General features: G+C 46.3%; 1 protein-coding gene across 1 annotated transcript in view; it reads left to right on the top strand.

The window, feature by feature from the left end:
- Positions 1–24,600, top strand: part of LOC124776143 (Down syndrome cell adhesion molecule-like protein Dscam2) — a 186,616-nt gene that overhangs the window by 133,949 nt on the left and 28,067 nt on the right. The window contains exons 7-11 of the mRNA XM_047250979.1: positions 9,158–9,315; positions 19,706–19,752; positions 19,804–19,961; positions 23,903–24,061; positions 24,238–24,522. Of these exons, the coding sequence (XP_047106935.1) occupies positions 9,158–9,315; positions 19,706–19,752; positions 19,804–19,961; positions 23,903–24,061; positions 24,238–24,522 (807 nt within the window). The remainder of the gene's footprint in view (positions 1–9,157; positions 9,316–19,705; positions 19,753–19,803; positions 19,962–23,902; positions 24,062–24,237; positions 24,523–24,600) is intronic.

Here is a 24,600-nt window from a genome sequence, read left to right as displayed (position 1 = left end):
GAAGACATGGTCATGTTATTTCGTAGACGAACTCACCATCAGCGGGTGTGTTAATGATTAGAGTTGCAATTCCCTGCCGGCCGGAGTGGCCGAGCGGTTCTAGGCGTTACAGTCAGGAACCGCGCGACCGCTAAGGTTGCAGGTTCGAATCTTGCCTCGGGCATGGATGTGTGTGATGTCGTTAGGTTGGTTAGGTTTAAGTAGTTGTAAGTTGTAGGGGACTGATGACCTCAGAAGTTAAGTCCCATAATGCTCAGAGCCATCTGAACCATTTTGCAATTCCCTGTGACAAGTAAGATGGCGTCCGAAGTGCATTAGTGTTGATCGTGTTCATTGTTGTTATCAGGTCTGTTAGGTTATATGATAGGCGCGAACGACTCATTCGCTGTAAATGTCATAGCTATGCTTAATACTCGTATGAGATAACGTTATTAGCATCTGACAGCAATATCTGAACGTCGCAGGGGCCTAATGTTCATATCTCGTCTGACCACACCAAGGGAGGATCACCGTATTGTACACGATGCTTCTGCGTCTGCATCAGAGAACATGCAGTGGACTCCCTGCAATTTGCAGCAGGCAGACTAGACAATTATTGTTCCCTTTGTAGACTGCCGTTAACACCACAGCGGAAATGGATGCGTTCGTAGCGGTTTCGTGGTCAGGACTTCACGAACTGCTGTTAAACGGCGTCACGTAACCTGCTGCAGCAGTGACTACCGACCATGACCACTGTCGGCAATTACGGGAGCCACTCGGGGAGAGGTCTCACTCTTCTAATGTTTTGGAAAGACACAGTTGTGTTAATTCTCGCGTCACGGTAGGGGGAACCATCGGGTATGACTGCAAGTCATATTTGGTGGCGACTGAGGGAATTCTGACGGTACAACGTGACGCCACAGACTTCCTGCACACTTGTCTGTTACCTGTCTTACGACACCATAGTGGTACAATTTTTCAATAGCACAATGCTTGGACAGGCATGGCTCTTGTCTCTACGAACTGTCTGCATAATTTTGAGGCACTCTCGACGCCATCAAGACCCTCGGTTGTTCCCAGCGGGGCAGGTATGACAGCAGCTCGAATGTCATCTCCGTACTAGTGCTACATCTGCAGCAGGATTGCTTAGGATGCGGCTAGGTGAGCAAGAGCGTTAACGTTCCCTCGCCACTTGGGGAGTTAGCGATCGCAGTAAAATGTAGCGGTCGGTCGTCAATGCGAGCCGCAATGAACGTAATTACGATCAGCGTCGCTTACGATGCGAACATATATACTTGATGGCGTAGTGTTTAAAGTGGAGAGTATTTTTTTTATATCGATGAGAAGTAGCGGGATTAACAGATTAGAAACTTCAGATCGAAGGTCATACACACCAACACAATTGTACAAGAAGTCAGTGGAGGATAAGCGTGTTTGTATGGTATGCGATGATGACCTGACGTGATTATTGTGTTCCAAAACTCTTTACACCAAAAATTCAGTTTACACCATCGTTATAATATGTTCCACGTAAAAGACTATGGACAATTGACAGGTGAACAGTGAATGCGGAGATGCAAAAATTAAAGAACGCGGTGTTTAGCGATGTTACTGAAGAAAATATGCATAGCACGCCACGCAGAGAAATAAACATCTGAATAATTTCCCCCAACATTCCCACTACGAAAATACATTTTTGTGTTGAAGAGTAACACTCAACAAATGAATCTGCAGTTACAGCAAATTTCACTGATTTATTATTTTATGTTGACAATATGGAAGCTGAGGCGCAGTCGGAGCATCCAGACCTACACTGTGAGAGTTGCGTGGTGAGTTTGGTAATTAAATTAGTCTTGCATACTTTTATTTCCTCAACAAAAATTACCACGACTTTACCACTCTACAGGTGCAGTTATATGAATGTTCTGATCTAGATACTTGTGCGGACAACTTTTTCCCGCGATGAAAGAAACGAAATGCACGCACGGAAGCTCATTGCAGGCATCTACTTATAAGCTTACTTCGAATTAGCGGTGCTCAAGAATTGATACCTGACATTGACGCTTTAGTGAATAGCAAAACAGATAATATTCATTGACACCATGAGGCTCTTTTTAACGTTTAAATAAAATGGTAACGAAAATGTGTGTGTCAATTGAAATATCGTCCTAAGACGTCAGTCGTCATTAGGCGCCATCAGTTGTACCTCGCTGCCCCATGCTGTCACTTCATCAAAATATTACAAGAGATGTTTCATTTCATTAGCATTTCTCACTAATGCAACAGTCTTAGGAAAATAAATTTGTCGCGAAACGCATTAATCAGCGAGAATGCAGCAATACATCGTCTTCGACGTAGAATTAATATTCGTTGCGAAGCAAACTTCTTCCGATACATCGCTCCCCTACTTTCCCCATCCGTTCTTCTCCGCACCACACACTGAGGTGACAAAAGACATGCGATACCGCCTAATATCGTGTCCGATCTACTTTTACCCAGCATAGTACAACTCGATGTCGCACGGACTCGACAGTCCGTTGCAAGTCCGCTGCAAAAATATTGATCCATGATGCCTCTATAGCCGTCCATAACTGTGAAAGTGTTTCCGCTGCAGGATTTTGTGCATTAATTGACCTCTAGATTATGTCCCACAAATAGTTGGGTGACTGGGTGGCCAGATAATTCGCTCGAATTTTCCAGAATGTTCTTCAAACCAATCGCTAACCTTTGTGGCCCAGTGACGTGGGGCATTATCTTCCATGAAAATCCCATCGTTGTTTGGAAACATGAAGTGCATGAATTGCTGCAGATGGACTCCATGTAGCCCAACATGGCCACTTCACGTCAATGGTCGGTCCAGTTGTAACAGCGGACCCAGTCCGTTCTATATAAACACGGCCCACACCATTATGCACCCACCATCAGCTTGCAAGGTGCCTTGTTGACAACTTGGCTCCATGGCTTCGTGGGGTCTGCGCCACATAGTGAATATACCATTAGCGCTTCCCAACTGAATTCGGGACTCACCTGACCAAGCAGCCCATGGTTTGGCAGGCGTCTAGGGCCAACCGATATAGTCTCAAGCCCAGGACAGTTAGTGGAGGCGATGTCGTGCTGCTACCAAAAGTCGGCTACCACAGCCCCTTAACACAAAATTTCGAGGCTCTGTGCTAACAAATACGATCGTCGTATCCCCACATCAATTTATGCAATCATTTCACGCAGTATTGCTTTCAGTTCTACGCAAACGTCGCTGCTCTAAGTCGTTAAGTAAAGACCAACGGTCAGTGCGCTGTCCATTCTGAGAGGAAATGCAGAAATTTGGCATTCTCGGCACACTCTTGACACCGTACATCTCGGAATATTTAATTCCTTAACGATTGTTCCATGCGTCTAGCTGCAACTACCATCCCGCGATCAAACTCTGTTGATTCCCATCGTGTGGCAATAGTGACGTCGGAAACCTTTTCAGGTGACTCATCTGAATACAAATGCTAGCTCCGCCAATGCACTGCCCATTTATACATTGTGTACGCTGTACTACCGCCATGTGTATCTGTGCATATTGCTATCCCATGACTGTAGTCGCCTTGATGTACGTCACCATAAGCCAGCCAGTTGCTCATTGCTGTGCCGTGGGCACGAATCAGTTCACACGTGCAGTTCTGATGAATATGAAGCTCCTGCTTGCGTCAGGAGAGAATACTACGGTCTGACGACTGTCTCCCCAGTCAGATCAGTGCGTGCATCCACATCAGAGAGGGAGCAACGTCATACTGATAAATGTGCTAATTGTTCAAAAAAATGGTTCAAATGGCTCTGAGCACTATGGGACTCAACTGCCGAGGTCATCAGTCCCCTAGAACTTAGAAATACTTAAACCTAACTAACCTAAGGACAACACGCACATCCATGCCCGAGGCAGGATTCGAAGCTGTGCTAATTGTTCAAGTTCTTTGTAAATATGACTCGATTTTGTGATCACTGCAGCTGTAGTGACTGACAATGAGCAATTTTTCACAAATACAACGTTTATTTATGTACGTTTTCGAGGTTGATGCCTGAACACAAAATAAAGGTAACAATAACGATGCCTGTAAAAGTCTCATAATTGAAGCAAACAAAAATTCACTTCTAATTTTCCACAAAGGTTCGTGGTAACACACACTCTAGTAGAAGTCCAATTCAGAGACGAAGACGTTATCTTCAGCGGTCGAAGTCCACGAGGTCAGCATCTGGAGTGAACTGAACTTTGGGGCTGGTTCTAGCTCCTAAATAGCTGTCTCCAACCAGTCAGGTTTTGGCGCAGTGATACTTCCTGCAGGCCGTGGATCGAGCTCCACCTGCAGGAAGTAGTGCGCGTAATGTCTGTTTCCATTATTTTGTATGTAAACAGCCGGCGTTTACCATGGTTCTTTTGGTACGCCTTGGACTTAGACAACTCCGCCCTCTGTGGTGCAATATGGATTGCCAGCCATCAGGGCCTACCTTGGCTCCGGCATAACAGCAGTCATATCAAATACGCTCCTAGCGTATGAAATTCCATTTTGTTTACTCCTCTAGTTCATGGTATTTCATTTCATTTAATGGGCGTTTTATGAATGATGCTTCCCCAAAGACAAAGAAAATAACAGTCCAAGAAGGTAAGAACAGGCGAAACACAAAGGAATATGAATTTAATCTCATAATAATTAAGCTCCGATGAGAGTGAATGCAATAGGAGTATTTGAGCTGATGAAAGATATGCTCACCCAGGAGTACTTGCCAGCGTAGCCGATGTAGGGACAGGAATCACAAGAGCGAGTAGAAAAATATTCGTCCGCTTCAACGTGGCACGGAAGACCGTCCCGACACGAGGTGAGAAAACTCGGTAGGTCGGTATTGTGGAGAGGCATTCGGATCTCCATAGATTAAGAAATGGTGGAAATGATAGAATGAGTGACATATAGGTTACATAGGACAGATTTATTGAAAATATCACAGCTCAGCAAATTAGAGTTGTGTGTTCCATGCAGCAATTGCGTTTCATCATCAGACATCTCATAACAACAAGTTATTATGCTTATTCAAATCAGCAGTAGTTGAAGATTATTAAACAGCCGTTAAAACAATTATGATCGAATAGCAAAGAAGTTGACAAAATGAAAACTGAATTGAAGCCAATAAACAGTTCTTCACAAATAAGTTGTCTGATCTGAAATTACACAAGTGCCAGAATATTCACAAATCCAAGTCTTTTGGTAAGGCAATTTACAGCTGATAATTCGACTAATGCCGCAGTTTCAGAAGAAAACCTCTATCATAAGCGTGGGTAATGGTACCACGAAATAGATTTTTATCCACCAATGCCTTACACCGCTTCTATCAGAATACCAACCGACAATGCTCACAATCGTGTATTGAGCAAATTCTGCCTGCTTCATCTGGCAGTCTGACTAACACTAGAATTTATCACTGCCAACCAACAGTATCAGAAACCGTTCTTCCCTTTTGTAATGCTTACTCGAGATCCATGTGCCGTTCGTTACAAGCAAATGCTCGACTGATCGATTTCCAAGTCCTTCAACAGTATACAAAATATTTCATACGTCACCTGAAACAACGCAGTATCAAAAAAGGTACTACAATATTTCATTAAGGTTTGAGGCCAGGTCAAGCTGAACATAAATTATCAGAATGAGTTAAATACACTGATAAGCCAAAACATTACGACCACTGTCCACCGAGACCTTGGATGCCGCCTGGTGGCGTTTCCGGCATTTGACTCAGTAACAGATGTATGCAAGTGCAACAGAAGCCGACGTAGGATCACCTAGCAAAGATATGGGAGGCAAATAGGGAAATCCATTGAGATAAGCGATTTTGAAAAAAGATAATATTATTATTACACAGAGCCTGTGAAAGAGTACCTCGAAAACGGCGAAGCTGGTCGAATGTTCACGTGCTACTGTCGTGAGCATCTACAGAAGGAGGTAGAAGGACTGTGAAACTACCACTAGGCGCTAAAAGGTTGGACGTCCACGACTCTTCACAGAACGTGGGGATCGGAGGCTTTTCTGCTCCGTAAAGTAGGGTGGATGGTGTTCTGGAGTACGCTGCTCATTATACATTGTTGAATAAGGACCTCCGCGGTAGACGACCCTAGCCGGCCGATGTGGCCGAGCGGTTCTAGTCGCTTCAGTCTGGAACCGCGAGACCGCTACGGTCGTAGATTCGAATCCTGCCTCGGGCATGGATGTGTGTGATGTCCTTAGGTTAGTTAGGTTTAACTAGTTCTAAGTTCTAGGGGACTGATGACTTCAGAAGTTAAGTCCCATAGTGCTCAGAGCCATTTGAACCATTTGCAGACGACCCCTACGTGTACACATGTTGACCCAACGACATCGTCACCTACGACTGCAGTGGGAATAGGCCACCAGGATTCGACCGTCAGTCAATGGAAGCGTGTCGGCTTTCGGGTGAATCACGTCATCGACGTGAACGGCGGTTCGAAAAGTGTAGATCGCCACGGACACAGGTTGGTGGGAGCGGTATTATGCTATGGGAGACATTCTCCTGCGCTTTCATGGGACCTGTTGTAGTAGTTGCAGGAGCATTATAGTGAACTCACGCTCATGTTTCAGCAACCGATTTCACCTGATGTAAATCCTATGAAACCCATCTGGGTCATTAATGGGCGTCATCACCGCGTACGCAAATCAGCGGCCCGTTATTTACGCGAATGACATGACCTGTGCGTAGACATTTAACGCCAAATACCTCCACAAACCTCTCAACAAACTGTCGGACCCCTGATACGCTGAGTCGTTCCAACGACGGACGAACAAGTTCTTCAGCAGGTGGTCGTTATGTTTAGGCTCATCAGTGTATATTGCAGATGTTTTAATGCAATACCGGCAATGGCTAACACTGAACACACAGGAAAAAATGGCACAGTAATAGAGGTGAGCCTAACAACACATGCGCAAATAGTAATCAAATTAGCAACACAGGCTGGAGGCGGTTATGACTAGTGCACAATAAGTAAAAGAATGCGCCTGCAATCGAAGTGTTCAACAAAGTCTCACATGGGGCACCAAATATAATAAATGCTTCACGAACAGTTGGAATACTTGACAGTAATAAGGCGTAACGATCAGTACACAGTACATGAAAGCACTGAGTCTCCACCATCGTTAAGGCAGACAATTTCAAGATGTTTTATTCGTTCACAAAGCTCGATGCTCAGTGTACACAATGACATCATCCAGTAAGACAGCGCACGGCGCATCCCGTCTGAGATCCTCTGCTATACCCGCAGGACAGGACACATAGTTTAATTTGTGGAAAGGGGCCAAAATGAGTGGCTGTCAGTTGCACTTGAACATACTAGTTTATTCATTTGACAAACATTACAAGAGTAAAGAAAACATTAAAAACAGAGCAGGCCAAACATTAATTTTATAACTTAATTTCCGGCTAAATGCGCCATCCAGTCTCACGCCTCAACAGCAAATCATCTTTAATTTAAAACGGCTGAAGGCCAATCACTTAAGACTCAAAAACAACAATTTGAATATTAAAAGGCAGAAGGCCTCATCGTAAAACATTTCTCTAAATTAGGCTGAAGGCCCAGACAATCTCATGCCCCAAGGGCAAAACAACTTTAACTTAAAATCAGCTGAAGGCAATAACTTAAGGCTCAAACCAGGAATTTGAATTTTAAAAGGCCTTATCCTAAAATTTCTTTAAATCAGGCCTAAGGCCCAAACAATCTCACGCCTTAAGGGCAAAATAACTTTAATTTAAAATCGGCTGGAAGCCGTATATAAACAAACAACTAGGACAAGTAAGACAGGCAGCACATCAAACGGTGCTCAGAAGTTTCCAAGGGTCGGCGTGGAATTCAAACAGCAACGCTCGCTTAGATGAGACAGGCAGTCGGCCGAACAATTCTCAATCTGACGGCAACCCAACCGACAGACAGTCAAGAGACCGAGCGACAGGATAAAATCCGCTCCACCCGACCAGCACACAACAGGGAGTTCAATGGAACAACGCAGAAGGTATCGGCGCCCACAATGAATTACACATTCAGCTGTCAAACTACACGTCTTGCTGGACAGCCACAACACGACGAGGAAAATACACTGCCTTAATTTACGTCAACACCAGAATGTTAACGGCCACAAAGCAGAAGATTCTGCCGGTACATTTCAAAAATAATCAAGTTAAGTTAAACTCCACAAGAGGACGGCTAGAATTTCTCTAACCTGAAAACAAGCGTTGTTGCTCGCGGGAATGTCCCAACAGCCCACAACGAAATTCAAAAGACACAATGTGAACAGCTGGGCCTGGCTGGTAGATTAAGTAAGGACTCAACTTTAGTGTCTGGGATCGGTGAGCCACGGACCTCGTGGCAATGGGAACAGCCCCTCACACTCCGAGCGCGCGTGGTCCCAGCCAGACACGCGCCACGGAGACTTCCTCGCTGATTCACGCCAACCGACCAACTGTCCGCACACGGCACAGCCCGAAACTATAAGCGTGAGGCCAAAGATAGTACAAGGGTGCGAATATCGATACAAGTTGCTGCTGCGACTCGCGGAGGGAGAGGATAACAGCATAATCGCGATAACAGCGGGAGATTAATCACAGAATAGCAACCAAGGTTTAATGTCTGACGTTTGAGCTAAGTACAGCTATTGACATAGTACACACGGGCGATTTATTTGACATTTTATGCGAGTCTTTTGCCCTTTTGGGCGTTCTGTTTTAATGTTGGAGCATGCCTCTTTAGGCAGTCTGTAGTTTGAGTGTGTTCCGAAGAAGGCGTGGTTACCTGCGTCGAAACCTAGGTCAACATCCAGTTTCAATTTGCAATCGAGACGGATTCTTTATAATCATTTAATGCAAAGCATAACACGAGCCAGCCACGGCTCACCGTCTGCAGCCAAGGAGACGGGTTGTCGCTGCTGACCGAACGTACACGGAGACGCTCTTTGCTGCTCACTCCCGTCACTGTGCAGAGTCACTACAGTCGTTCTGCTGCCACATGGACAGAGAGAGATAAAGCCTCACTTCTAGAGGGTGTATCCAACATACCTGCAATATATGACAGTCACTGTGCTGAGACTGTAGTTGTGGTAGCCGGCCAGCGCAGCCCCGCACGCTGAGCTGCAGTGTGTTCCCCGGGCAGACGCGGCGCCGCAGCTGGTGAGGACGTTCGGCGCCGCGACGCTGGAGGCGGGCGCCCCCTGGTCGGCGGAGTGCGAGGCCGCCGGCAGCCCGCTGCCCTCCGTGTCCTGGCGGCGCGACGGCCGAGCCCTCGCCTCCTCACAGCGGCACTCCCTCCAGGTGAGCCTCACAAACTACCCGCCACCTCTTGTTCTTGTTGCTGATCTCTTTCCTCACAAGATTGGTTGAGTGATGTTCTCCATCTACCCTCTGCAAGTCTTCCGAAGGAGTACTGCAATCTGCACCTACACGGTCCACTCACATTAAGGGGTCCACTGCCTATCTTAGACGTATGTCTAGTGCAAAAACTACTTGAACCGTCAATTTAAACTTTCAAAATCTTTTCTTGAAGAATTTACTTTATTTACTAGCGATTCATAAAGATCATTAACACACTACGTGAGTATGGAAGTAGTTGCCAAGGAGTAACGGATGCAAACTGTGGTGTGCGTACTGTAAGACCTTCGGTACACACACCATCAGATTATTTGACTTGTCGCTCTAGCGAAGTAGGCGAGTGTCAGCAATATGTCTCGTGGTCGTATCGTGGCGTGTTTATCTTCTGCCGTTAGGTCAGACAACAGAAATGCCACTTGCACGCTTAGAGTAGCGGGTTGACGGTGACCAACTTTAAACAGAACTTGATTAATTTTCACACACATTTATTAAAATAATAACAAGCATAGAAATTACTTAACTTGATTCTGGATGCTATTTACAATTGACAATCTGAAGTTCCTTTGGTCTTGGTACGTTAATCTTATTCTCACATATCTCTGATACTTGACAAAGTGTTTATACATTTATCTTCATGGGTAAGTACAGGAATATGATAATCTTATTAGGTACAGACTAATGCAGACTAATGCAGACTAATGCACACTAACGCAGACTAACGCAGACTGACTAATCGGAGGTCTGTACACTCGTTATAATACCTCGCGCGTTCAGGTATCACTGCCCGAGTGTGATCTGCGAGGAGAAAAGGTTCTCCGTTAGCAGCAATCTCACTGGCTGCGTTACATATTAATACGCGGATCGGCGGAAGCAGAATCTGGTCCATCTTTATGTCAGCGCCATCTCGTAGAGCGGAGACGGACGAGCGCTGCGCCTGCGCTGTTGTGCTTAGCGGGGCGCGCTCTATTGGGAAACTTGTGTACGCGCTGACTACGCGGAACTATGTACACAACACAAACAAATTAAATTTCAACCAATGGAAATTTTATTCATAAAAGCCTTTTCAAAAACACATCTCAAATTTTTAAGTAGAAAACCACCCTCGAAATATCAAGTTACAATTTAACAAATGTGAATTTTATTCCTAAGCTTTTTCAAAACAGTTTTAAATTTATAAGCAGAAAAGTACCCTCGATATATCAAGTTACAATTTTTCAGAGGCAGAACAGAAATTTTTTTTTTTTTTTGTTACAGTAGGAGCCTTCGGGCTGAGAAGCTTCTGCTCCCTTTCAACATGGCCGTAGTGACGACCGCAACGACCTCTGAAAACTACACTGGTGCAAATCTGCAACACAGCAGATTACTTTAAATTAAAATTTTCAACAATTCACAGAAACACATTAAACTATGCACCCCGTAAGAGGGATGCAAATGGTACAAACACTCACACTAAGTGTTGTGGATTGGCAGGAGAGCCAACCCGTATTAATAGAGGAAGCCGAAAAGCACGCTTTTTAGCTCACGCAGGCTGGCGTGAGGTCTGGACAAGGACAAGGAATTTAGACTTTAGAAAAACGGACGAAGCTGGTGGAATACTTAACTTTAGTCCATTAATGGTGAACGTCGGTCTGACAGTACATGATTAACAAGATCAATAGCAACTGATAATGGCGGCTTGCTGGGTCGTAGCATATGACGTAGCTGAAGGCTTTGCTAACTATCGTCTCGGCAAATGAGGGCGTATTTTGTCAGTGAACCATCGCTAGCAAAGTCGGTTGTACAACTGGGGCGAGTGCTAGGACGTCTCTCTAGACCTGCCGTGTGGCGGCGCTCGGTCTGCAATCACTGATAGTGGCGATACGCGGGTCCGACGTATACTAACGGACCGCGGCCGATTTAAAGGCTACCACCTAGCAAGTGTGGTGTCTGGTGGTGACACCACACTAAGAACTTATTTTCCACCAAAAGTGCAATTTTTTTTAAAAGGGCTCTTACGGTGGAAGGGTGGCAACTTTATAAAAATGTTTAAATAAAACCCATGAAATTCAGACTTACATAAAGTGTACCACATACTCTACATTACAGATATACCGCCTCGCAAGATGATAGGAAAGATAAAAACATATTTCACGAATTCGGCCTTTGCCTTAATTCTATAAATTCCTTAGCACCGAATCCGACAAGCATGACAGAGGCAGCTACTAACGTATGGCAGACCGACAGACAGACAGACACTAACTGCCTAACCAATGCGGACGGGAGACAGACGAGCAAGCTCGGGACAAGAGACTGGCCAAGAAAACAAGTAGAATTTAACAGGTAAATGAAACAACATATCACAAATCACTTAACTTCTAATAAACTGCGATTGCTGGCGAAGACCTGGCGCAGCACCCCCAAGTCTCTCCCGAACCGACCGCTGCCAGCCGCTACAACGGACGCCGGAAGGAGCGCTGATCTCCCGTCTCATGGCGTCGCAGCCCGCACCGGGCAGGCCGATGTCGTAGGTTGGCCCCTGCTGCTCTGGTGTCGCCGGCGAAGCCACTACTGCTCGCTATACGGCGCGGCCCACTGGATGCCGCGTGGCCACCTCGCATGCGCCGACGCTCAAGACGAACAAGGCATCTTGTGTCTCGGTGCACGACCGACCAACCGATCAATCCAACCGGCCTGAAGGTCGATCCGAACGACAGACATCCTGGCATTCCAGACGGCACACCGACATTGACTAAGCGATCACTCGCGCGGACCCACCCCTGCGCGGGAAACATGCCCTCAGGCTACCCGACATCCCTACCCCGGGAAGAGACCGACCAACCTATCAATCCAACCCCCAGTGTCCATTGCCTGACCAAACTCGAGCAGACTGGCGGCCTAACGCACACTAGCACTCCGGACGACGGACAGACACTGACTGCCCCACACTGACCCGGCTGACCAACTGACCGACTCGCCGAGACTGACAGACTGCCCCAGACTCGCTCCGACTCAGAGTGACAGACTCTCTAGCAGACTGACCCTTTGACGAGTTTTTTTTTCTTTATTGTATTTCAAATCCCCATCAGGGCGGGCTGGCAGCAGCATATGCGCTGCTCTTCAGCCGAAAGACATCGAACAAACAATGGAAGACATTTAAAAATAACAGAGGAGAGAATATGGTGAACATAGATATGAAAAAAGGGGGAACATCATGGAAGGCAATAGACAAAAAACGGGGTGATCGTCAAACGGAGATAAAAAACTGTTAAAACTGTTTAAAAGTAGCACACACAAAGCCACACACTGTGACAATTAAAAGAACACAAGGCACAGTACGACTGGAGCATAAAAGGTATCGACAGATGGCGTAGCACATAACAAACACTGACGGCGAACCTCAAGGTAGTACACAATGAAAATCACACCTCTTGACGCACAGGAGAAACAGCACTAAACACAACACTGATGTGGCACGCTGACGATGATCAAAACAGAGGATCTGCCAGGCACAAGGAGATGAGGGAGACTGGAAGAAGGGAGGGAGGGGAAGAGATGTGGGAGATGAGCGGGGGGCGCGCTGAAGAGGGCCAGGTAGGGAGGGATGTGGGAAGGAAAGAGGCAAGTATGGGGTGCAGGGTCTCAGGGGTGGGGGGGGGGGGGGGAAGGAGGAAAATCCGCTCTGGGAAAAGGAGGGTAGAGGAAAAAAGGGGGCCCTGGGGAGGGGGGGGGGCCTTTGCCGAGCTCATAGCGCCCCTTAAATGCACGTGAACAGACAAAGTTTCCCCTTTCCCGCCAGAGGGAGACATCAAAGTTGCAATTGCCACAGCGGCGCCACCGCCAGAAACGGAGGGCGACTGGTTTACACTACACACTGCGGCGCGTTCTTCAAAACAGTAAGTAAACTTTACTACGGCTCACTAGTCACAGAGGGCAGATGGTAGCGTTATCAGTGGACTGTATGCAAAGCCTGACGGAGAGGGGGGGGGAGGGGGAAGACGCGGAAAACAGTGCAGTCGTCGTCGTAATGTGGATATGCAGCCATTTACCTTACATCCAAAAAGGGCGTGATCGTAGGGTTTCGGTAAAGACTGGAAGCATTTCCGAAACAGCTAAGTCAGTAAACCGTTCGCATGACATTAAAGTACACCATGAATGGCAGAATGCCTCTATCCAAAACCAGTGTCGAGGCAACAACTGTGGTGTTTCACGAACCATAGATGACAGTGGTGAACCACGGATACCTAGATGTGTACGGGCGAATAGACGTCCAACTATTGACCTACTGACCGCCCAGATGAGACAAGGGGCTACGAACAGTCCCTTCTCAACGACCGTTCAGCGAACGTTTGCTGTATATGGGCCTCTGCACTAGGCGCCTAATTCACGAACCCACGCTGCCTGCTGTTTATTGCCGACCAAGACTGGGATTTGCACTTGGATAGCGCAACTGGATGCCCATTGAGTGGCAAGCAGTGGCTTTTTCAGATGACAGATAACCTTTGAGGTGTACGGCGTGGAACGTCTGAAGGCACAAATCCTGCAACAATCGTAAGGGTCCAGGCCGGGTAAGGGAGCGTTATAGTCTGGGAAAAGTTTTTGTGGCTTTCCCTTGGTGAACTCGACATTCTGGGAGACACAGCAGAGAAACACAACTATGTATCTATCCTTGGGTACCATGTCCACCCATGCACCCACTTTGTTTTTCCTCGGCACGATGATATCTACCATCAGGACAATGCAGTGTGTCACACACATCGCAGTGTATGTGCGTGGTTTGATGAGCACCAGAATGAGTGTACCGTATTCTCATGGCCACCAAACACATACAAGCATCTCTCCATTACAAATTCACCATTCCTTGGTGCATCAAAATCTGTTCTGTCAATCGATCTTCTTTTATGCATGTCTGTCCGTAAATTTCTTCGGTTCAGTGTCTCCTCATTACTTTTTCTTGCCTGAACTTTTAAATGTCTATGTTTGACTTACAGGCAAATTCCATTAGAAAAGACTTCCTAAAATTTAAATTTATTCTGATGTTGAAAAACTTCTCTTCTTCAGAAGCGTTTTTCTTGCTAGTCACAGACCGCAGTTTGTATCCTCTCTACTTCGGCCATCATCAGATATTTTGCGGACGAAATACCAGAACACAACTACTACTTTAAATATCGTATTTCCTAATCTAATTCCCCCATTATCTTGAAAAGAACCACATTAACAAATCGTACTGGACACACACAGACTGGTTGTTTTGAAAATAATTTATTGTCAGTACAATTACAATAATTTGCAACAAAATGAAATGTTTCCGCCGGGATCGGTCATCTTCAGATGAAACATATGCTGGGTTCAACCTCACCATAGCGGAAACCACAATGTGAATGTCTTTTATTATCTGAGGGTGGCCAATCCCAGCCGAAACCAGCTATTTCGTTTGAAATTATTCTAATTCTGCTGAAAAATAAAGAATTTTTCTACAGAATCGAGTGATGTAATATGACAACGCAGTGTTAGCCTTGTTTTACTTTTGTTAGTGTTTCTCTTGTAGTCTCTTTTGAAGAACCTGTCCGTTCGCTTCAACTGCTCTTCCAAGTTCATTGACGTCTATGAGAGACTTACTAGTCGTCAGCAAATCTCAAAGTTTTTATGTATTCTCCCTGAATTTTAATACCGATTCGAAATTACCCATTGGTTTGCTTCACAACCTGATCAACATATAGGTTGAATAAAATCAAGGATGGGTTGCAACCCTGTCTAACTTTTCCATGTCAAGCGACTGCAGTCTTCTTTCTGTACAATTTGTGTTTCATTCCGACTACACTACAGAATTCCAATGAACAGTCGACTCAACACTATGAAAAGCTTTCTCTAAATCTAGAAAGCTGCCTTTCTGTAACCTAAGATGAATGGTAGGGTAAGTACTGCCTCGCCTATTTCTACACTTCTCGGGAACTCAAACCGATAGCGAGGTCGTCTTCTGCCAGTATTTCAATTTTTCTGTGAATGCTTCGAGCCAGGGTTTTGCTACCATGACTCATTAAACTGACAGTTCGGTGATGTTCACATTTATCAGCAGCTGCCTTTTTAGGTATTGGTATTCTCACATTCTTCCGGAAGTCTGAAGGTGTCTCACCTATCTCACAAAAACCAAAAAGCAAAGCAAAGATCCGCGTTTTGACCCAGATGGCCGAATCGAGATCGACCGACCGGCTTGACATTCTCTGCCAATGACGCCATTTGGATAAGATATGGAGGGCCGTTAGCACTAGGATTGTTGATATTTTTAAAAGCATAAGGAATCCGATATATCGATATTTAAGAAATGTAACAATCGGCCTTCAATATGTCGAAAATTGTATCGGTATAGAGACGAAAAAATATCGACGTAACTGCCTATAAAAATATCGGCTGCACATTGGAAATATACTCCCGGTTTCAGAGCTGTACATTTAGATATTGATTTATTATTAGATATTCTCCACATCAACGAGCTAGCAGCCTGCTTATCCCCTTAGAGCAAGAACTGAAAGGAGTACGATGCTCGCTCACCCTTGGCGATTACCACTTTGCTAACAATGGTAACTGCAGGTAGGTGGCATAAGAGAAGGTGTCCGATAGGTTCGTTTTGCCGTTTCGTCACATACCGGATTTGTCCGGAGCACTTCATATGGACTGTCCTGCTTTTATTTAATTTCTGCAGACGCCAGAGACCTAGTACGTGTAGCGCCAAAATTGCATGTCCTATATGTTAGTGTCCCTATATGTTAGTGGTTGCTAATTGATATCTACATTCTATTCTAAAACTACTAGAACATAATAACTACTACGTAAGTGCTATTGTCAGTTCGGTGTTAGTGACACACCTACCTCCGTAATCCAGGTGCGCGGTGGAGCTCGACCGTAACGTCAAACGGCCATTCCACGCCCGGCGGTAATGGGCAGGTGCATCTCAGTCTTGGTCAATTCTTTTGATTCAGAGACCATTCTGGTCCCTTACAAACTCCCTCAGATTCTTTTGTGATGCCTAGTTTGCCAAGTGTTTAAGTATCTGGAAGGTATCGTCGCGTCTAAGTAAGGGAAAAGTGTCACTTAGTTAGGTGGCCACATCGTTGTATGTCGGGCATTCGTAGATCACGCGATCAGGAGTGCCTCCTTCAGCGACACAGTCACGCGCTGATGTAGCCCGTTTACCAAAACGATATAAATATGTCGGATATGGTCCATCTCCTGTAAGGAAGTGCAGTAGACCCCTACTCGGCTTCAAGTATCCCAGCTGTAATCTTTCTCTAACGTCAAAAAACAGTTGGAAAACCCTCCATCCTGTCTCCTCATTTTCCCTTGACTCTTGCCATAAATCCTCTCCTCTTCTTCTGATTTGTCTCCCACCCCTACCCCCATAATCTCCATAGTCTTTTCAACTTTTCCCTTGGTTACCCAATACCAAAGCCCCCCCCACCCCAAGCGTTGTTCAGTACGTCCAACAGAGCGTAACACCATATTCCGCTGCAACGTCATCACAGCCATGGAACGGATCACCCTCGCGAGCCTGTGCGCCCAAACTACGGCCCCATATCCAACTATAGAGGTTAATAAGCTATTGTGGTTAAGTCTGATTAAGTCGAGTGGCATCTTTTGTGCATGGTGTTAGTTACATTGCTTAAAATTTCTACAAATCGTTGGGCTACGGTATTTATATGGGCTGTAAATTTCCATTTTTCGCCAATAATTACCCCTAGATATCAGGCCTCGCGGCGCCGAAGATCTAGTGTTCCCTCTATCCTCGTAGTTTGATTCCTAATTAAACTACTTCTAAGCAGCAAATATGTCGACTTATTTGGTTTGATCTCCATTTTGGATTTGTGGCACCATTCAGCAAGTGATGTCATGGCCCATTCCACTTTAGGCTCTAAGTCCTCGCAGCTGCGGCCACCAACAGCATGAGGAAGTCGTCTGTGTGGGCTATCACCTCTAGCACGTCGTCACTAAATTGTTGTTTTACAGCAAGAGCTCCACATTCATATTGCAAAAGGGTGACCCCAGGACAGAGCCCCGTGGACAACCTATGTTGATTGTTTTACTTATTTTTTCGCTAGGCGATGATAACCAGACCTGCCTCTCCTCACAATAGCTCCTCAGACAGCCATAGAGGGTCCATGGACACTCCTTCCGTCGCAAGCTGGAGAAGAGCGAGGGCCACGACAGGTTGTCAAAGGCGCCACTGATACCCACCATAATGCCAACCATGTACTTATGTGGGGCTGAGCTGTAGACCTCGGCCGCCAGGGCGATTGCGTCAGACGCCGATAGTCCCGGCCAAAAGCCAAACGGCCTCTCGCTCATCCTGCACAACACCCTGTCTGCCGCCAGTCAGTCAACCAGTAGCCTCTCAAATATTTTCCCCAGAACATCTAGAGGACGTATTGGCTTACAGGACTTGGCTTCCATTGGATCTTTATCTTTTCCCTCCTTTATGACGACAAAATTTGCCTTTTTCCAAATTTTAGGAAATTTTCCAACCCGCAGGCACTCGTTTTAAAGCCAAGTAAGAGGTTCAATTAGCTGAGGGGCGAGGAACTGCACCACCTCCGCTGCAATGCCGTCTGACCTCGGAGCCTTCGCCCCTTTTTATGGATTTTTCATGTGCCGCCACCTGTTCCGCAGAAAAGGGGTACATCACGGTGTTGTTAGTGTATTCAGGAAGATCCTCCCTGCGGATCTGACGCTGGATTTCCGTGTCCTCATGCTCGTCATCATCTAGTTCATCAGAGTCCGAAGGAGGACCTCAGTAGTCTCCTGCCAGGACCCTGTGATCCGGCGCCATTGCTAATGGTCGACAGAACCGTGGGAGATCACATTTTTTCTCTGTTCAGCTGATAGGGGACTCCCCAAGGGTCAGTGGCTAGCTGGTGCAGCACATACTTTTCCCAACTCTTAATTCTCACTTCCTTTAGTTCCTTCTGGAACAACTCCTTGGCATCACGATACCTTTGTAACCAGAACTGCTTTTCACTCCAGACGACACTTCGCTGGTAGTACCTCCTCCCCCTTCTTACAGACTGATGCATACCTATAAGGTCTGCAGACCATGGGAATGGAGAGGCTGCAACGGCTCTCCTCCTGGTTGGTACAGAAGCGTTCATCACTCCAACTACTGATCGCACAAGCTCCTCGGCATATCTATCAACATTTTCGTCACCTTCTGACAATGGAGGAACTTCACACTCCCGAGCTATGCGTTCCCAATCGGTTTTCTTGAAGTTAAATTAAACCTCCCACCCCATGAGGCACTCCCCGTCGCTTGAGGTGAACACAGTCTGGTTATGGTCACTTTTTGTGACCTGATCGAGGACTCTACAATCCCTAATGTTGCCAATGACACTGGGCGTTGATAGAGTTACATCTAGTTTGGTTCCTGCTCCACCTCCAACCCTATACGTGGGGGTATTCCCAGGTCTATTTGCGACAGCTAGTTGTAAAGCCATTATGAGCTCTTCGACTCTCTCTCCATTTGCATCTCGAGTGCCACTGAACCATAGGAGGGATTTAGCATTCATGTCGGATTTTACAATAATCTTGCGCCTCCGCAACGCCGTGATGACTCCTGTAAGGTGATCTTGGTAACCTTCAAACTTACCTCCATATTGGAAGTACGTATCTACGATGTAGACAAGTCCAGCAGCTCACAGAAGCTCGACGACTTGACAGTGACCATCTGACAAATGTGACAGGACTGTGACACGTAGTGCCTTATTGACTACGATTAGTGCTGCTTTTGGCTCATCCCTTTCAAATATTTATCGAAAACTGGGAAAAAAATATAACATTAAATAAAAATATCATCACCCGATATAGCCATTTCGATAAATATATATCGACATATCGCGGAGGAATATCACCTTGTATATCGATATTTTTAAAAAAACTACGGCATTGGCGATATATCGATACTCTATCAACAGCCCATGTTAGCACACAGCTCTCCTAGTCGTGTAGGCTTCCTTCACCTTCGGGTCACTACTTCAGTACAGAGCAGCTCTTCAGTTCACCTGTCGAAGCTGAATGCACCCTGTTGCAGTCCTCTCATTAACGGCAAATCCTTGACACTACCGAGAATAGAATCAGGATTCTACTCATAGCACCCAGATACGCTGACCACTGAGCTACAGAGGTGCGCACCTTGTATGCCAGGTGCAATAGTTTTATCGTGCCTGGCTTCCCTTACTGTTGATTTTAATTGTCACAAGATTTCTGATAAGAGGGAGGCTAGCAGTGATACGGACTGAAGAGAGATTACAGCGAGGTGATCGCTTGTGGCACGAGCTGTGACACTGTCACCGTGCTACCGCGTGCGTTGCAGGTGAGCGTGGAGGCGGGCCGCTCCTCAGTGGTGGGCCGGCTGCGGCTGTGGGCGGCGCGGCCGCACGAGGGCGGCGTCTACGAGTGCGTCGCCAGCAGCGCGGCCGGCGCCGCCTCCCACGCCGCCCCCCTGCGCGTGCTGGGCCCGCCGCACGCCGCACCCATGCCGGACCGCAGGGTCGTCGCCCACACCGACGCCGCCTTCCACTGCCGCGTCACCGGCTTCCCCATCAGCGAGATACGCTGGCAGAGGGAAGGTTAGCACCAGCCCACATGTAAATTTCTCCCCACAAATCTTTCCTGTAGGATGCACTAAATACGCTGGTGTCCAGAATTAAAGCAACGAACTGCTACTTCCCTAGCCTGTGTCTAACCCACAATATAACCATAAAAACTGTTAATATACACAAAAAAAGTTCTGTAATTCTGTAGTTCCGAGAGTTACGGAGCCTGTACTGAAAATTGGAATAGAGATCAACATAAACTTCATTTCCGCCCTTTTTATTGCTCATGAAAAACACACATCGCATGTTGTACCACCATAGAATGAAACCCTCACAGGTGATGGTCCAGATTACTGTACACACCTGTACCCCCACACCCAGTAGCAAGTCCTCTTACACTGATGCATGCCTGTTTTCGTCGTGGCATGCTATCCACAAGTTCATCAAGGTACTGTTGGTCCATATTGTCCCACTCCTCAGCGGCGATTGGGCGTAGATCCTTCAGATTTGTTGGTGGGCCACGTGGTCCATAAACAGCCCTTTTCAATCTATCCCAGGCATGTTCGATAGGGTTCATGTCTGGAGTACGTGCTGGCCACTCTATTCAAGCGATTGTGTTATCCTGAAGGAAGTCATTCACCAGATGTGCGGGATGGGGGCACGAATTGCCGTCCATGTACACGAATGCCACGCCAACATGCTGCCGATATGGTTGACTATCGGTAGGAGGATGGCATTCACTTATCGTACAGCGCCTCCATGACCATCAGCGGCGTATTTCGGCCCACATAATGCCATCCCAAAACAGCATGGAACTTCCACATGGTGCACTCGCTGGGCAGTGTGTCTGAGGCGCTCAGCCTGACCTGGTTGCCCCTAAACACGTCTCCGACGATATTGTCTGGTCGGAGGCATATGCGACACACATCGGTGAGAACGTGATGCCAATCCTGAGCAATCCGTGAGGCATGTTGTTAGGCCCATCTGTACTGCGCAGCAGTAGTAGCCTTGGGCGACGTGAGCGAGGCATGTCATCGACAGTTCCTGTCTCTCTGTATCTCCTCCATGTCCGAGCAACATCGGTTTGTTTCACTCCGACACGCCTGGATACTTCACTTGTTGAGAGGCCTCCCTGGCACAAAGTATATCGATGAAAGCTAATGTAAGTGACGTCATTCGACCAAAGTTGCTGTAATTATAGCACAATCAAACAATATCGACAAGATTCGTGTTATACTGTTTTACTGTTTTATATTTAATATACTGCATATTAGCATCTGAAAGAGTTCATATGCGTTTTTTAATCATCTAGTCCGAGAGTAGGTATGCCCAGTTCATGGACTGGGATAATTTTTAGCATTTTCCTTGTGAGGCAATATTTTCTGTAAGTCTGTGGACTTTCGTGGCCGTTGTCACTAAAGTTAAAATCTTCTGGGTTGTTAGACCGCGACATATTTCCTCTAAAATAATCGACGTGTCGATCCTTCTGCTAGGGTCTTCTTCAGGATCTTCCTGTGTCCACTATTGTTCCAGGAAGAGGGAATGGATCAATAGTGTCCTGGACCAGAGCGTTACCATGATTTTGCTCTACCAATGAAAGCGAGGCTGTATGCACCTCACAGAGCGGGCTGCGCTATCATTCAAAGCAGTTGTAGAGGCGATTGTGTGGCTAGTGTTTGACACAAGTCGCATGAGCCCGCCATCAGCATTGTACGGGGTGACAATTACTGAATTAGATGAAAAAACGTAAATTAGTTACAAACTACGGCGTGCACACACTTTATTCAACATGTAAACGTCACTACAGATATTCGGATTTAGGTTATGACATTTTCGATATGCCTACCATCATTAGCGATGATGTGGCGCAGACGAATAGCAAAATTCTGAGTGACTCGCTGAAGTGTCGGAACATCGATACTGTCGATGACCTCCTGATTGGCTGTTTTGAGCTCAGCAATGGTTTTGGGGCTATTGCTGTACACCTTGTCTTTAATACAGTCCCACACAAAGGAGTCGCACGTGTTCAGATCCGGAGAATATGGCGGCCAATCGCGGCCCATGTCAGTGGCCTCTGGGTACCCCAGAGTCAGAAGGCAGTCCCCAAAGTGCTCCTCGGGGACATCAAACTCTCTCTTGCTTCAGTAAGGTCGAGCTCCGACTTGCATGAACCTCATGTTGTCGAAATCAGGGTCACTGTGGATAATGGAGATGAAATCATCTTCCAAAACCTTCATGTACAGTTCGGCAGTCACCGTGCCATCAAGGAATATCGCACCGATTATTCCGTGACGACACTGCACACAGTCACCCGTTGATGGTGAAGGGACTTCTCGATCGCGAGATGCCGATTCTCAGTCGCCAAAGTGCGCAAATTTTGCTAATTGATGTACCAGTCCAAATGAAAGTGGGCTTCGCCGCTAAACCAAACCATATTCATATAAAAGTCCTTTTTGTCAATTCTGTAGACAATAGTGTTGGCGAAAAACAAGCGCTTTTCCATGGCCTTGGGGCTTAATGGCCGATGTGACTGAATTTTGTATGGGAAGAGATGCAGATCTTCAACAATTTGTCGCAGTGTCTCCCGTTGATTCTCACCTGTTGTGCAGCCCGTCTGATTGATTTCCGCTTTCACCCCTTTTTGAACGACCGACATTGCCAACATTGACATCGCGAACACTACCCCTTCTCTCAAACTTGCGAATCAAATTCTTGATTTTTAGCACACTTGGACCGGCTGTCTTCAGCTTGGACTCGGCCTTTGAGCCGCGGTTGGGATCCCATAGTAGGCCTCCACAAGCACTATACCCTCAGGCACGCTGTACGTGCAATTGGCAGACAACAACAAGACACGTGCGCATGCGCATACTAATTCGCATCACTCCCCGCGGCAAACCGTTCAGATTGAACCTCCTAATGCAAACTGTTCAGAAGTTATGATGATTTTATTTCATGTAGTTCAATAATTGTCACGCTGTACGTATCAAGGTGAGGCCGCGGGTCCAGGGGTTCTCAACATCTCAGGTCCGACTGTGAACATGCAGGAACTACATAGCAACAGCTGGCTGACGGTACGATAGAAAGCGAGCGGACTGAGCATACGTTCCTTAGCGGTTCCGCGTAGAAGGCCTGTAATTCCCTCACGAAGTACGCCGTAGTACTTATGGCTCTGCACATCTAATGTGTTCGGGGTCAATTTTTTGCCAACTGTTCGAGGAAGAGAAACATTTCTTCAGGTAGGGATCGAAATTAAATTTAGTCCCGTTGGGTGACATTTGCATGACAAGTAAAAATAGATTATTTGCACACAGCTGTCTCACGACGTGATGCAGATATGTTCTATCTTGTGTTGTGTATTTCTGCTACACAACAAGAATAATACGAAGTAGTGTACTACATCCGATCTGTAAAATAAATATTTCTGCTCACGTGCGTCAACAACTGCATTCTGTTTCCAACGTATCGTATGTATTTGCAACGGCATGTTTCATTAACCACGATGTAAAGGCTACATTTAAAAACCATTCGCAGATATTGATTTAGTATTCTAATCACCAAAGTACATTTCTAAATTGTTTTATGTAGTGCAAGACGAGACTGGTATACGTTCTTGTAAGAGTAATTCATTACAACAGCAGAAGCCAACAGTTTTATTGAGCCCAAGACTTCTTCTTACTTTGTTTGACGATAACACATTTCTACAAGAAGTACGACGTAATATGCTTAAAAAGCCTATCTAAGATGCGATGTATACAGACTGAATGAAGTTTGAAAACAAAATAGTAAATACAGCAATTACGAAGTACATTACAGGATTTGTGGCTTTCGGGGTACTAAAGTAATTATTTGTCAACAAATTTACAGGTAGATACATAACAAACTAGGCTTTCTAATATTCCATTTGGCTTACTTAATTTTCCTTGTATACTGAACAATATAATTCAGGAGCTCACTGCCCTAACAACTGCTTTCAGGTATCACGCTACCGAAAAACCACAGGCAACAAGTATTCCAAAATGGAACACTCATAATAAGAAACATGCAGAAGCACCTCGATGAGGGAGGTTACGTATGTGTAGCAACAAATCCTGATGGACTCACGGCTAGAAGCAAGCTCAACATCCAGGTGATGGGTAAGAATGATGACGCTGATTTTAAATCAAGTAATTTAGTGTGAGAAGAATGGAAACGAGATTCAGTAATAAACTAACGTGTACGGTAGATAAACTTGTTACAAGATCACGATAAAAAGACTCTAGAGGCCAGTTATCGTGAAGGTTTATGCGTGCTTTTCATTGACTGCTTACAGAACCTCCTGAGATTGACCCAATAGCGACAAAGCCGGACCTTCAGAAAGGTATGCGGACGCACCTGTCGTGTGTCGTCAGTAAAGGCGACCTGCCAATGGAGATCAGGTGGCTCAAGGACGGCGCGCCCCTCCCAGCGGACGCGGAGGTCAGCCAGAGGCCGGTGGACGACTACTCCAGCACGCTGAGCTTCCGCAGCCTGGCGCCCAGGCACGCCGGGAACTACTCGTGCCACGCCTCCAACGCCGCAGCCTCCAGCCGACACACCGTGCAGCTCGTGGTAAACGGTGAGCGGCCGCTGTGTTACGTGTGCGACGTCGACATACAGACCCAATGGAAAGTGAGCCGCATGGCGGTCTACAAAC

Source organism: Schistocerca piceifrons, chromosome 2, assembly GCF_021461385.2.
Source record: "Schistocerca piceifrons isolate TAMUIC-IGC-003096 chromosome 2, iqSchPice1.1, whole genome shotgun sequence".
Classification (NCBI taxonomy): domain Eukaryota; kingdom Metazoa; phylum Arthropoda; class Insecta; order Orthoptera; family Acrididae; genus Schistocerca; species Schistocerca piceifrons.
The sequence above is the reverse complement of the archived record's forward strand: the minus strand, read 5'-3'. Positions and strand labels throughout refer to the sequence as shown.